General features: G+C 44.4%; 1 protein-coding gene across 2 annotated transcripts in view; it reads right to left on the bottom strand.

The window, feature by feature from the left end:
• Positions 1-14,278, bottom strand: part of RBM6 (RNA binding motif protein 6) — a 58,326-nt gene that overhangs the window by 43,476 nt on the left and 572 nt on the right. For both annotated transcript variants that reach the window (XM_084214342.1, XM_084214343.1), the window contains exons 2-5: positions 10,342-10,451; positions 6,806-8,144; positions 5,971-6,060; positions 4,929-4,998 (exon numbers count right to left, since the gene is read on the bottom strand). In XM_084214342.1, coding sequence (XP_084070468.1) covers positions 4,929-4,998; positions 5,971-6,060; positions 6,806-8,144; positions 10,342-10,385 — 1,543 coding nt within the window. In that variant the 5' untranslated portion in view covers positions 10,386-10,451. The remainder of the gene's footprint in view (positions 1-4,928; positions 4,999-5,970; positions 6,061-6,805; positions 8,145-10,341; positions 10,452-14,278) is intronic.

Below are 14,278 nucleotides of genomic sequence, written 5' to 3'. Positions count from 1 at the left end.
CCTGCAGAGGAGCAGCTCACCTCTCCAGTCCTACCTAAAGCTGAGAGCTGCAGCACAATGGCACCTGTGGCGGGGGCAGCATCTTGCCAGCATTTCTGGCCTCCAAGAGCTGCCCCACCCAAACACCACCCACAGCAAGGAAGGTAAAACCCTGTTTTATGTGGGCCTGACAAATGCACAGCCAGGTCTGCCTCAAAGGAAAGGTGATCTCACTCCCTTGGAATGCACTCCAGCCATGGAAAATGGAGAACTTATCCCTACTGAGGAGAGGTGCACCAATTAGAAAAAAAAAAAAAAAAAAAAAGATCTGCACCAATTTTTCCATTATGAGCTGGAAATTTCTGGGCTCTTAGATTATGAGTTTTAGCAAAATATAACACTGAAAAATACAATTCTGAATTCCAGAGGCTTCCTGATATATTCCTGAAACCAATGATTCACTGTTGTGATATACAAGATAGACTGCACTTGGAAGGGGAAAAAAAAGCAGCACCTTTTAAAGATTTATCTAAGGGGCTTATTAATATTTAACAGGGCACCAATGCGGCAGAGCTTAGAGAGAACAAGCAAGATAATCCAGTTTCTTGTAGGACTTGGCCAAGGCAATTTTAAGTTTAACACAGGGAGGGATAAGGGAAGCAGTTCCAAGCACCACATAAGGGGCTGGTCTGGACAAATTAAACAGAACATGAATGCTATGGCATGAAGGAGGTTGAGCAAGCAGTAAAGTACATTTAGTGGCAATAATACTTGCTAAAACAAAAGCTTTTCAAAATGGAGCAGGCATGACCCCACGCACTGCCATAAAGCAGCTCATGTTTTCAGGTAACACGACATTTCTTGGGTGCCCCTTCAGCACAGGAAGAAGCCTGTCCTTTAGCAGGAGTCACCTGTGTCCATGTGGACATTGCTCTAGCCCCAAGCATTACTGCTGTTCTACCTGCTCCAGGCATTCCTCTTCCACAGGTGCTTTGTTCCTCAGGGGTGCTGCACTGTGTTCCCACATACACACCCAGGATTGAAAAGCCAGTATTTGCAAGGGTCAGAATAGGGTTAAAACCCCAAATCTCCCAATTTCTGAAGTGCTGCACTAATTTAGAGAGTACACAAAGGGGCTAGGGTAGATGTCACTGTTCCTCCTGACTAGAATCCAGCTCACCTGGTCCCTCCAGGTCCACTTCAGAGCTCCTCTCCACCCTAGTGAGAGAGTCCATTCTCCACCAGGCTCTCCCAGCCCAGCAAAAATTCTTCTCAGTTCCCCAGATGGGCTTATGAAGTTAACTAGAAAAGTCTTGTGGGCTGCCAGCCATTTCTCAGGCTCGCTTTCCCTGAACAGCTTTCACAGCTGCTGGTACCAACACTAACACGAATCCTGGTTGGAAAACACATGTTCCAAGCTTGTCCCACTGCATGCTGCATCCAGGAGAACAATTTGAACAGAAGGCTCACTGTGGCTTGTGCTTTCACTTATTACTTTGGACACCACTGCAGTGTCCTTTAAGATAAGCAGCCCTTTAAGATAAGGCTGGCTCCATGTGCTTCCTTCTCCAGGGCACACGTGGGTGACTCAGCCAGAGCTCTGTGCATATCAGACCCTCAAGATGAGATCTCAGGCTTATGTCTGACATTAGTCAGGGAAGTAGAAATAAAGCCTGATGAAAATCAAGCAGGAGATAAGTTTAAAATATGATCAAAATCAGAACCAAGGCAAGGTGTGTTCACATTAGACTCCCCAAAGGTCAAAGGTGTCAGCTTCAAGTTCCTGGCAGTCAGCACTGAGGCAGGAGCATGGACAGTAAAAGGAGGAAGAGAGACCCCATTCCATGAGCAGCCAGTGCTGCTAACTAACACCTCCAAGTAGGGGCACCATGGTGTAAAGCCATATGAAAGCCCAGAGCCCAGCAAGCAGAGACAAGCACCTTCATATGGGATAGAGGAGCTCACAATCCCTTCCCATAGAGCTGCTGACAAGTCATCACCACAGGCATCTACAAGAGCAGTGGGACATCCATGCTCTGCCTCCACACAAGGCTCCAGGACATACTGCACACCAAAGCAGCTGATAGTCTTTGAGAAGGCTCCACGGTCACCTCAAGGCTTGTTCTTTGCAAAGGTTAATTGGACAGACGTGACCAAACACACTTGAGAACGCAAGCTGTAAGATTTAATATAGTTATTTCTGCCAAGGCTTACACATCACACTGGAAGAAGCCCTCCTCCCCCCAAAAATGGATTTGGCACTTTCAGTCTGAATGTACAGGCATCAACTCAAAAATCTAACTGATGGAAATTGCAAGTTAATGTCTTTTAGGGTAATACTATAAAGTTTGACTTTGACATTTTATCATTGTAAATATCTGCCTCTTTGATTTAAATAGAATTACTATGCCACTTCTTAAGGTCTCTCACTGCCTTGTTTAAAATCTAGCCATCATTTCAGTTTGTGGGCTTCAGAGACAAAATAATCTAAAGAATCAACAGCTTGAATGCATACCAAAATCACACCAGGTATATTAAGAACAGAGTTCCATTCTCAGCACAGCCTTCAGTGAAAATAGACTTTCCTTCGCACATACAGGGTATGTAAAAAAAAGGGACTTTATAAAGAAATTGAGCTGCTTTTTCCAAGAAAAATCAACCATATCTTTTTCCCCAAACCAGAAAGAGTCTTGTAAAAGATCATACAGTGGAATCATTACATTGAAGCTGCTGAGATAAGCTTTATGATAAGCGTTATCTTTTTGAGAAACTGATCCAAACCTTACTTATTTTGAGTTAATTGCGTGTTATTTGTTACGGCTGTTATTGTTCCCCCCACAGCTGCAGGCATTCTTCTCTCAAACACACTCAACATGCATACTCATGATTAATGTTATTTTTAACATTTCTGGACAGCACTCAAAAATATACAACCCACTCAGACTGGCTTAGCACGTGCTCCTCTGAGCCAGGCTGCCATTGTCCCACCGAGCCGATACAGCAGTGCAGGTGTATCCCAGAGACATCAGTAATCCAAAAGGTTTGCTTTTAATTCTTATGGATATTTACGTACACACCCCATCACAAAAGCATGACTGGCCTCTAGTTTCAGAGGTTTAGCTTTTCCAAAGTTAATATTAAATCAATTCTATACACTTCTCTAGGAGGAGCCAATGTAAAAAGCTGGATTAATTTTACTACAGCTTCTAGTTACCCAATTTCTAAAAGAAGTATTCACAATGCAGGAAGCTTTTATTGCCCTAGACACATCCATCTTGTGCAAGAAGGATCAGAGAGCTGTTTAAATGCAGCCTCAGGACACAATGCAAAACAAAGACTTTGGAGCCTCCACGTAACCTGGAACAAAGCTACGCCGCTTAAATGACTGATGTTGACTGGACAGGGTTAAACAACAGCTTTGCACAGCTCATAAAACACAAGCTAATTTTAACTTCATTCTTTGCCTCCCCACAATTGCCAGAAAAACTTTTAAAAAAGCCAACTTTGCAGCTGAAGAGACAGCCTGGAACAGAATGCAGCTTTTGGAGAGACAGCAGAAAACTGCAGCCCTCGCATCACATGTGAGCACCCGCAGATACCGGAGCCTCTGCACATAACTTCAGACACTGCGTCTCATCCTGAGCAGCCTTTGAAACAGGGAAGGGGAAGGAAGAAACAGCAGCTCTCTAATGAGGGCAGTAAATCCTAATAATGTACACGGGAAGAGACAAAGAAAGTTCCAGTTCAAGTTGATTTATTACTGAAGTGACATGTTTCAGAAGGAAAAAAAACCCAAAACAACTGACAAATCTCATCAGCACAGGCAAGAAAGGAGCATGTTGCAATTATTGTGTTGCAGTCAGTGCTGTGTGGGTGACGACAGCAATACTGAAATACGTTTAGGAAAGAGGAAAGGAAGCAAGAAGGACTGTGCCCCTTAAGCCCTGCTTGTTAGGCCAGATTACGTGACACAGGGATGTTCTTTAGTTCAAAGGTTCCTGAGAAGGTTGTGAAATCTCCTTTGACAGCTTCCAGAAACAAAAATACACAAATACCCCACTGCCCCAGATTCTCAACACATTGGAAGCCTTTACATAATGTATTGACACCAAGAATTCCAGCTGCTTCACATACAACTCATACTGAAAATATGAAAAAGCACTGATGACTGTAGAAGCCTCTGCTCTCCTAGGTTTAAAAATAAAATTAAAATTAAATACCGGTTTCCAGGTATTTCCTACTAGTATTATCCACACCAATCCCCAGGACTCACCCTTCCTACCATCGCACATCTTTGTTCCAGTACAACTCTTTCACAAAGCAGCCTTGTAAAATATTTCTTTCTTCAGAATCCTATACACACTGATCAGAAGTACAGCAGAACTTTATTCTTTGAATGAGGAAGAACATCCAGACCCTGTATTTGGATATCTGCTTATAAAACTTACTTTGTCTTTTTATTTAACCTGTCTTCGTACCTAAGCAGGGCACCAGTTTCAGGTTACTGAAGGAGAAATGTTAGGATGGAACAGGTTTCCTGAGGACACTATTTGTGCAGCATTTGTTCCACAGTAAGACCACCTCAGAAACAAGATTTAGAACATTCCAAAAGGATTTAGTAATAGTTAAAAAAAACCCTACGGAAACATTAACCTACTGTCCCATGGCTTTACTCTTGATAGCTATTAGAACAGCCTTAGTGCTCTTCCTGCTGCTCCTACACCTCTCCAGAGGCAGCTGGACACATGCTTTACCTCTGAGGCAGCAGTGAGCATACCCATCAATTTTGAGGGCAAGAGGACAAACTACAAAACTCACAGGGCATTTCCATTAAAAAATACCTGCAATTAGGGCATGTAAGACTTTAACCAAATTGCCTAAGAGGATATTGGTGTAAAAAATACCCTGTTGTCACCTTGAAACTAGAAGCACTGGAAAAGCATTCTCACCTGAGCTGTAATCTTTCAGTCGCAGGTCCTTCACAGGTGTCCCATCAGGCCCTCGGAAAGCATTGAGGATCTACAGGAAAAACGAGATCCACTTCATCTCCAAATTCAAACCTCCAAACCCAAGGTACTTGCCAATGCACATTTCTGTCTCTCCAAGAGTTCTGTTCTTTCTAGGCTAAGGCTGTTACAAACTGACACACTTTCCAGCAGTACCTGAGAATTGTTACCGAGTTTTCAAAGTATTTTGGGTTTTGTTTGAAGAAGTGAGCACCATTTACACCATAATTCAACTGTTCAAAGGTTTATTACACTGGTTTCAGCCAGACTCAGATCAGATCCTTATTTAAGGTCAAAGATGTCCTACTGCCTTTAAGAAAATCAAAGTACAAGGGCAACTGTTCTGAGTCTTATGATCCTCTGAAGGACAAAGTTCCTCCCGTGAGTTCTCCTTTATCAAGCCTCAGAAGATGATCACTACAGCTAGCCCTAGCAAAAACTGCTGCATGTAGGGGTTCTCATGCCTGGAACTTTCCCCAAATAAACAAAAAATCCCAAAACTGAAGTCCTAATTCATAGGAAATTGAGCTACTTTCACCATGTAGCCTATATCATTTTATGTTTTTTTTTACTAAAACCAGCAGGAACAGCAGATATCTTTTCCATCTTTGTAAGATCTCATTTAAGCAATTTCAAGTAACTAAGAACAAACAAGTTCACTTAGACACTACTTGTGTTCTGAGCCCAAAATAGTAGTAACAATATTTGGTATATATAAAGCAGTGATGAAATAAGGCATGTTGCAGAGTCTGGAGTCAAGGCTTCTAGCTATCAACACCCCACATAAAACCACAGGAAAACTCATCACTTCTAGAACCCCCAAAAACCCAGAATAATCAGATAACAGGTAACATTGCAGAGACTTCTAAATCTGGATTTTCCCCTGGGGAAATGGCAGACCATCTGATATGCATTAACCAGACTTAAAAAGTGGTACTTTAGAAACCCTCAAGAGAAGTTTCTGGATGACAAACATCCCACTTACATCATCCTTTGTGGCAGTTTCAGGCACTCCTCCGAGTCGAATGAGCTTGCTTGGCTTCACATACTTGGGGCAGGTCCGGTAATCTTGGTCCTTGAGTTCACACAATCAAGATGGTTTTACAAATGAGAGATGCTGGCTCACGAGATACACAAGCAGTAGCAAAATAAAGCAGGAAAATTCAAAGGCAAAGGCCTATAAGCAGCCTGACTCAAAGCTTTAACCCCTGTTGGAGATTCAGGGAGCTCTGGAGGAGCTCTTCACATGCTCACTGAGCTGTATAGTAAGATCTAGCTCCAGGCAAATAAAATGGGCAGATCATATCTCTCTGCTTTCCAGCAGTGGGAGATTCAATTTCAATAGTAGTTATTCAAATTCAGTAGCAGTTATTAACTCAGTAGTTACCACTACCTTCAGGTCTCCAAGATAACTCTGAAGGAAAACAAAGTATATATGAGACAGTAGTACACAGGCAGGAGCTTCTCTCTGATACTGCTCATAAGCAACATCCAGGGCAAAACAACAAAATAAGTTTATCTGTAACCACTTCCCCCAACACCCTCTGTCTGGCCATTTTCAACCTGGAGACGTTCTGAACCAAATCTGGTTCTACATATTTAGCAACTCTCACTTGCTAAACTGCACTTCTCTTGGGAAGTGTTTCTGAGATAGAAAGGATGCCCATTAAATAACCTGGAATAGAGAATTATCTCAGGGAAGGATGGTGAATTAGAATAGAACTGAAGTGACGGGATACGGATGAAGACTCCTTCCCAACTCCTTCCATTCTTTGGCCAACACACATTTAACAAAGACATCAATTGACAAAAACACCTACCTGAAGGTTCTTATAGGGCCTAGAATCTTTGCTGGGTTTTCCTTCTGCAAAGGACTTGCCATGTTCATAATCAAACATTTGATGCCCTGGGAGCCGGTGATCCACATCACGATATTCCATGTTCCGGTAGTCTGTATCTTGCCTCCCAAGGAAATCCAGGTCACCTTCACCCTTTAACCCAAGATCAGAATCGGATCTTTGCTGCTCCCCCCCAGAAAGCTGCTGCTGTTGCTGCTTGTTAGCAAAGGTCTGAGGCTGCTCCTCTTGGTCCTGAAGAGTAGGAAGAGGTCCGCGGCTATTCTGGAAATTGTGTGAAGTGTCATCTTCAAGACCCAGTCCCAGGGATTCCTCTTCTCTGGCTGGTGCTTCCGAGTGTTGGAATTCTCCTTTTTGGCTACCGAAGGGACTTCTATCTAGACTAAGTGCAGACTCATCTCTTTTGCTGGTGCTTAAACCAGAGCCCTCTCTTTCTGCTAAAGGTACAGTAGATTGGTTGTGTCTAAAATCTACAAGGCTTTGATCCACAGGAGGCATTTCCCTATCTGAAAAGTCCATGGGAGGAGCCACATCTCTGCTCCTAAAATCCTGATCAGATCGGGATCTGTGCCTATTCCTGAAGTCTGACGATGGTGCGTTCCTGTTTCTGAAGTCCAGATCAGAGGTGCCCACGCCCCTGAAGTCCAAATCAGGTACATCCCTATTTCTGAAGTCAGAATAGGAATGTTCTCTGCCCCTGTAGTCTAACTCAGACATATCTCTTGCCCTAAAGTCTGAATGAGGCCCATCTCGACCTCTGAAGTCGAAATCGTAAGACCCCCTTCCCCTGAAGTCTGATGGAGGTTCCTCCCTGCCCCTGTAATCCATATTATGTGCTTCCCTGTCCCTGTAGTTCATACGGAACGTGTCCCTGTTTCTGTAGTCCCCTGAGGGAACATCCCCAGCCCTGAAGTCCATGGGGGGCCCTTCTCTCTCCCGGAAGTCTCCGGAGTACATATCCCTGCCCCTGTACTCAGAAGGAGGTGGCTCCCTACCTCTGAAATCCATCTGACACTCATCTCTGCCCTGGAAGTCAGATGGTGGGAAATCCCTGCCCCTGAAATCGTGGTGCCCATCCCCACCTCTGAAGTCACTACGTGGTCCATCTCTAGCTCCATAGCTGAAAGAAGGTTCCTCTCTGTTGGCAAACTGAGGATTGAGGAGGCCTGAGAGTGCCTGGATATCAAAAGGAAGTGATTTTCTGCCAGAGAAGTTGCCAGAGTGTCTTTCTTGACCAAGACTATCAAGGGAAGGAGGATATTCCCTGTTCCACCCGGGAGCAAACCTTTCTTCTTGGCTCCCACTGTAGAAATAAAGACAGTATTATTCATAACGTGCTTAAGAGTCTGAAATCTACACAGCAGCACATTCTTCTCTAAACTTTTATAGAGCTGTGTAACAGTCTAAGATCCGCAGAAGATATTGATGTTTGGCAGTTTAAGATGAGGCAGCATACGACAGATGTGAGAAAGTAAACTGGGGTGCTCCCATTTCAGCACAATTTCCAGAAGCACTCAACAGAGAATACCTGCAACATTAATGGGTTAATGATGGTAGCAATCCACATAGTCCTGCACTGCACACAGCTCTGCAGCTGTCTGAGGTGCCAACAGCTGGTATGTTGGTTCATTAGCATCACCAGCACACGCCTGTGAGGAGCTCAGGAGCTTAAGCTCTCTGGGCAGTATGGAAACAGCTAAATTAACACATCATCCTGAGGCACATGAAAGAAGAGGTTACCAAACAGGCTTTACTGACATGCTACAAAGACTCATTTATGCTTCCTTGTGCTGGAGTCCAAACTGGCAAATTCTGAAAGCCATCAGTTCACTGAGGGTGCCTCACAGGACTATGCCAACAATCAACATCCAAGACATCCCTGTGCTCGTGCCTCCAGACTGTCTTACACTGAGTTCACAAGACTATAGCTATGAGCTCTCCCAAGATCTCCATAAAAACACTCAGGAAGAACTTTCAAGAATTTTCCTCTTAAGGCAGTTGTTCAAAATCCAATTGGGCTTCTTTTTTTTTTTTTTTTTTTTTTTTTTGTGGGCTGGAACTATCTGATTTTTCACCTAAGCAAGGCTCAATACATTTTTTAAAAAACAGAATGATACAGTATCAGCACATTTTAAAATAACACCAAATGCTACCCAAAGCAGTGGACATTTCCTTAGCAACTACAGCAAGTCATGTTTTACTCTTGAGTTTCACTACAGAATCACTCACCAAGATTAATCAAAGCATACACAGATTTCCTAAGGTACACGGTCCATTTCATCACCATGTAGAATAGCATTTAAAACTTGGATCAAGGTTAGCATTCCCCACCCAACACATTAAAGAACGATGCCAATAAAATCCACTTAAAAATCATTAGAACAGCACAATTGATATAATCACAAGACACAATCCCTCCCTCATCAACACTGTTACTACATGGTCTGGAGGATACTGATTTTTATCAGCTTTCTCAACACATTACAGTAGACAATTATTTGAAGCATTCTTATAACAGAAACCTAAGGCATGCCATGAGCAGGACCTTTATCATGCTGATTTTCAAGGGACTGTGGTGCACACATGAGCAAAGGATGAAAGAATGATGCACAATAGAGGAAAATTCTAGATTTTTGTGGCTTCATTTTTGTAGCCAACACTCTCTTGCAAACACAGATCCCAAGTAACAACCAGAGGAACATAAACAAATAAAAATATTGTGCTGTGCAGGTCAGCTGCACATGAATCTTTAGAACAGTTGCAGTGACATTCAAAAATGTCTTATGAAGGAGTATATGGGGATAAAGACTATTTGCAAGTGCGTGTAGTGGTAGGACAAAGGGGAATTGGTTTAAACTGAAAGAGGGTGGATTTAGACTGGATACCAGGAGTAAATTCTTCCCTGTCTTGATGGTAAGGCCTTGGCACAGGTTGCCCAGTGAAAGATGCCCCATCTCTGGAAGGGCTCAAGGCCAGGTTGGACAGTCTTGGAGCAGCCTGGGATAGTGAAGGTGTCCCTGCTCATACCAGGGATTTGGAACAAGATGGTCTTTAAGGTCCCTTCCAATCAAACCATTCTGTGATTCTAAGATATATGGACTTATTAACTTCATGGAAATAATTAAACTCTCAATGTTTTAATAAAACTGTGTGTGCAACGTGCCAGTATTTCTGAACTAATTATCTTCTCTTACAGGTGTTAACAGCACATAATACCAAAAGCCCATATAGCACATCACATTAGCTCACAACAGCTAAACTAAGTATCACTAGAAAAGGTGGGGGGGAGGACTAGAAATATTAAAAGCAGCTGTTGCTTAAAACTAAATTTAAAACTTCACAGAAATGCAAAAACCATCAATTAACTTGTCTATTCTTTGGCCATCACAACTAGCTCCATAGAGACCTCATAACTTCTATCAAAACAGTAAACAGTGAGTTCCCAAGGCTTATTGTATTTAAGAACATTCCTGAAATAAACTATACATTGAAGTGCTTACCGAAAAGACCCCATTCTGTTGCCTTGTCGATGGTCTCCCCACATTTTGATCTTGTCTGGTAGGCTTCCAGAAATGGTTAATTCACTCTAACAACACCCAGACACCACAACCTGTTGAATAAAAAACACGATGATAAGCCACAAGGCAAAGAACACACATGACATGAGAAAAACACTGCTGGTTAAAAGGGGTATGTGTAACATCTGATCAGGATCCATAGATATACAAGACCACACTCCGGCATGAATGAATTCAAGTGTTGCACTTCTCCACATTCAAATTTGTAAGTGCCAAATGACTCCTGAAATCAAACTGTCAATATGGTGGGCAAACAATTTGATATCTGCTTTGATTAACATAGAGCTTTCCAACATACTGTGCTGTCTGACACTATTCAGGGTGCAGCTAGAAATGTGAGAACGCCGCCATCTATAAACAACAAGGACCGCTGCCGAACAACAGTTTGCAATTAGTGTTTAATCCAAACTATTTTTGCCAAAAGCTCTTTGCTGTTCAAGGAAATGATCACCACTCTTGGTCTACCAGGGATACTCTGCCCTCAGAAGTATGTAGACAACAGAGGAGGTTTTGCCAATAAATCACGACAGGCACTGTTCTCCAACGCTGCCCTCATCAAGCAGAGTGACGCAAGTAACACTTGCCTCAACAGAAATCTAAAATTTCATCCACTTCCTCCCACCAGCAGAGAAGGTGAGGATTTCCTGGCGATAACCAAAGCCAGGACTTGAAATAGGAAGTACTTCCGTCTTTCCAAAAGAAAAAAAAAGGCTGCAGCAGAGCATGGAGAAAACTGAGGGAGATGGCAACCTGATGGCCTCAAACCTGCTCTGGCCAACCCAGATGCAGTCGGCAGGAGGGCTGCCATGTCACCAGACCAAGGCTGGGGGACCTGGTGCTTACACGTTGTTCCAAAGAGGGATTATTTACCTCCAGTGGTTGAGGGGACAGAGGACAGCACAGACAGTCACGGCCAGGCCTGGCTGCAGGAGCCCGCCGGAGGCTGCAGGAGCCTGGCTGCCTGGAGCAGCTCTTGTCAAAGAAAGGCACACAAAGTCCTGTTTGTTCTCCCTTCCAAAGGTCAGCGCTGCCATAGTAGAGGCAGGTCAGCAGAGCAGGTTATGACAGACCTTCCACCAGGGAGCAATTCCAGATGCAGCTGCTGGCAGCTGTCTGTGCCAAGGAGCTGAGGAAGCTGCTTTGCCAAGAGAGAGTCCATGCTCTTGCCAGGGTCCACTATCCACCAGGGAAGGTGGGAGCCAGGGACGGCAGGTTCCAGCAGAAACCAAGCATGCAGAGGCTGAGGAAGGCAGCCTGTGCAACCACCACTGATCCATCCACCCCAAGGTCACTTCCAAAGAAACAGGTTCATTCTGTCAGCCACACAGTCTGCTCACATTTTACATGGCTCTTAATAAATAACTGCCCTAGTCCCAAGGATTTCCTCCATCTTTCTAGGAGGAAAAGTTCTCTTTCTAAGAGAACAAGACCACACACCCTTCATGGCAAGGGCTGGCAAAGGGAGATGGTTCCTGCTGTCAGCCAGTCCTTTCATCCGAGATCATTTGCAGCCTGCAGACCTCGCATTTCTTGCTATTCCCTTCTGGATTTCCCTCCCCCATTCCAGTTCTCCTTAAGTCAACAACCTTACCAACGCTTAAAAAGAAAAAAAAAAAAATCCCTTGCCAGCTGGGAACTGTTTAGACATAATATTCAAATTATCAGGCAAGGAAAAAAATACCACTGGACAGCTACCAGGCCTGGCACAGACCTGCTGAGCCATGCAGCAACCTCTGGGAGCGTGAGGTCATGGTTCAATAACACAGGGAGCAACACTGGCTCCAACAGCCCCCACTCAGCCTGATCTGCTCCCCGCCTCCGCCTTTGGCAAAGCACCGGGTGTAAGTTGTGCCAGCTTGTGCTTTTCTGGGTCTGCACCACGGATGACCCTCAGAAGAGAGTTATTTTTAACCCAGGTCATTTCAGTGATACACTTTACCACACAAGCCCACAAACCAAGGTGACAGCAAACTGCAGGACAGGGACAGAAGGGTCTTAGCCTGGCTTCCACTGACGCCAAGATCTCCTGAAGGTACACCCTGCTACAACTGCTCCAAAAAAAACCACACCGTGATGAGACATCGTGAGGATTCACCCTACTGCCATGGGCAGATATCTGCCAGCTCAGCTGCCATCTCCCAGCTCACAGGTAAATGCTGGGAGACAGGTCAGTGTGAGTGAGGCTGTTTGCCAAAGACACCCCAGGCCAACAGCAATCATGGCAGAAAGCCACCTGCATGCTTGGAACTGTGCATCCATTAGTTTTGTCACACTCTGGTCACAACCCAGTGTTTGAGGAGATGGAAACAGTCCAGTCACGGGCAGAGCCCAGACCAACAGCTCTCTAGGACAATAATGAGCAGCTACAATTACCCTAAACATTTGGGAGGCAGATATACATCATCTTTCCCTACTCCTATCCCACCTGGCTCTATCTTTTAGTTGCAAAGCCTCAGCTCCACCGAAGACACAGAAGGCACAACGAAACAAGGAGAAGCTCCTTTGTGGTTTTAGTTCCTCCAATGACTGGTGGCCACACAGCCCTCCCAGGAGAGGCTGGTGGAGCTCCGGATGCTCCCTGGCAATTACACCCAATGACTTCCTCAGGACCATGCCCCTGCCCTCCCCAGTGCTCCCTCAAACAACCCTGGGGAGGTTCCTGACTCCATTTCCCAATCTGCACATGCCAAGCCTGACAGCAAACTCTTGGAGCTCTTATTCCAATTTATATCCTGCTATGGGAAAATAATGGCTTTGATCATGGGGATTGCGCAGCTGAGCCAGACTAAGCAACTGGTCTTCTTGAGGACTAAATAAAGACATCTGTCAAGGGGCCGAGTGGGAAACGCCAGCACAGCCCTCAAGTGTCTCCTCACCAATTTACACTCAACTTCACACCTTTTTTCCAAATATGGGGGAGAGAAGGGTAATTGGTGACAGACTGGGTGCTATTTTCAGAAAAATACTCTGATATTCAGAGCTTCTCTCCAAGCAGATTTTGCCAAGACTTGGTATTTATAGAGCATGAGGAAATCAAACACAGAACTACACACGAGAGCAGAGGAAGCAGTTTGCTGTGGAACAACTTTCTGTACTCAGTAAAGTTTTTGTAAGGCTGAAGAAAGGAAAAGGCCTCTGTGAAATCTAAGTACTGCAGGAGAAAACTATTCCCTAAAGCTACAGAAACTGCAAGTAGCCAAGAAAGGCAGTTACATCCAGTGTTAGAGATCCCTAATTCAGAAAAAATATCAAAAGCACGTCACTGACATGTGGAACTGAAGGAAGAGGGAACCATTTTGGCTCTCATAGGTGTCAGGCTGGAGGATTTTCATTTAAAAAAAGGGATGTGCTTTTCATCTGAATGATGCTTCTAAAATCATGTATTAGAGACAACTGGGTGAATTCCTGACACACACCCCACCCTGTTACTATCCTGACCTTGCTTGTCTCAAAGGACTTCACAAGTGTGTTCCCAACCGGTGGATGTTGAGAAAGACTCTCAGACCACCAATACCCTGCCAGGATAGGAAAGCGAATTTCACCTTCAGCAGCATTGCCAAAAGTAACACCACACAGCAGCAGCAACACCAGCCTCTTGAGGTGCCAATTGTTTTTAAAAGCAGAGCACAGGAGGTCACTGTCATCACTTCCAGTCGTTCCTGATCACCACCCTACGTGGCCTCCACCAGAGCCAGACCACATCCTGCCTCCACCTAAGCCTTTACTCACAGCCCAAAATCTCATTTAGCCCATCACTTGGGATTAAAGCTGCTAACACACAGCTCCCATCAGATCCCTCTGCATCCCAGCACGAATCCAGCCCACTCTGGTCCAGTCCTTTTACAACCACAAGCATTCC

Source organism: Fringilla coelebs (assembly GCF_963513975.1).
Source record: "Fringilla coelebs genome assembly, chromosome: 13".
NCBI classification, from domain to species: domain Eukaryota; kingdom Metazoa; phylum Chordata; class Aves; order Passeriformes; family Fringillidae; genus Fringilla; species Fringilla coelebs.
This window is presented reverse-complemented; position numbering and strand designations above follow the sequence as displayed.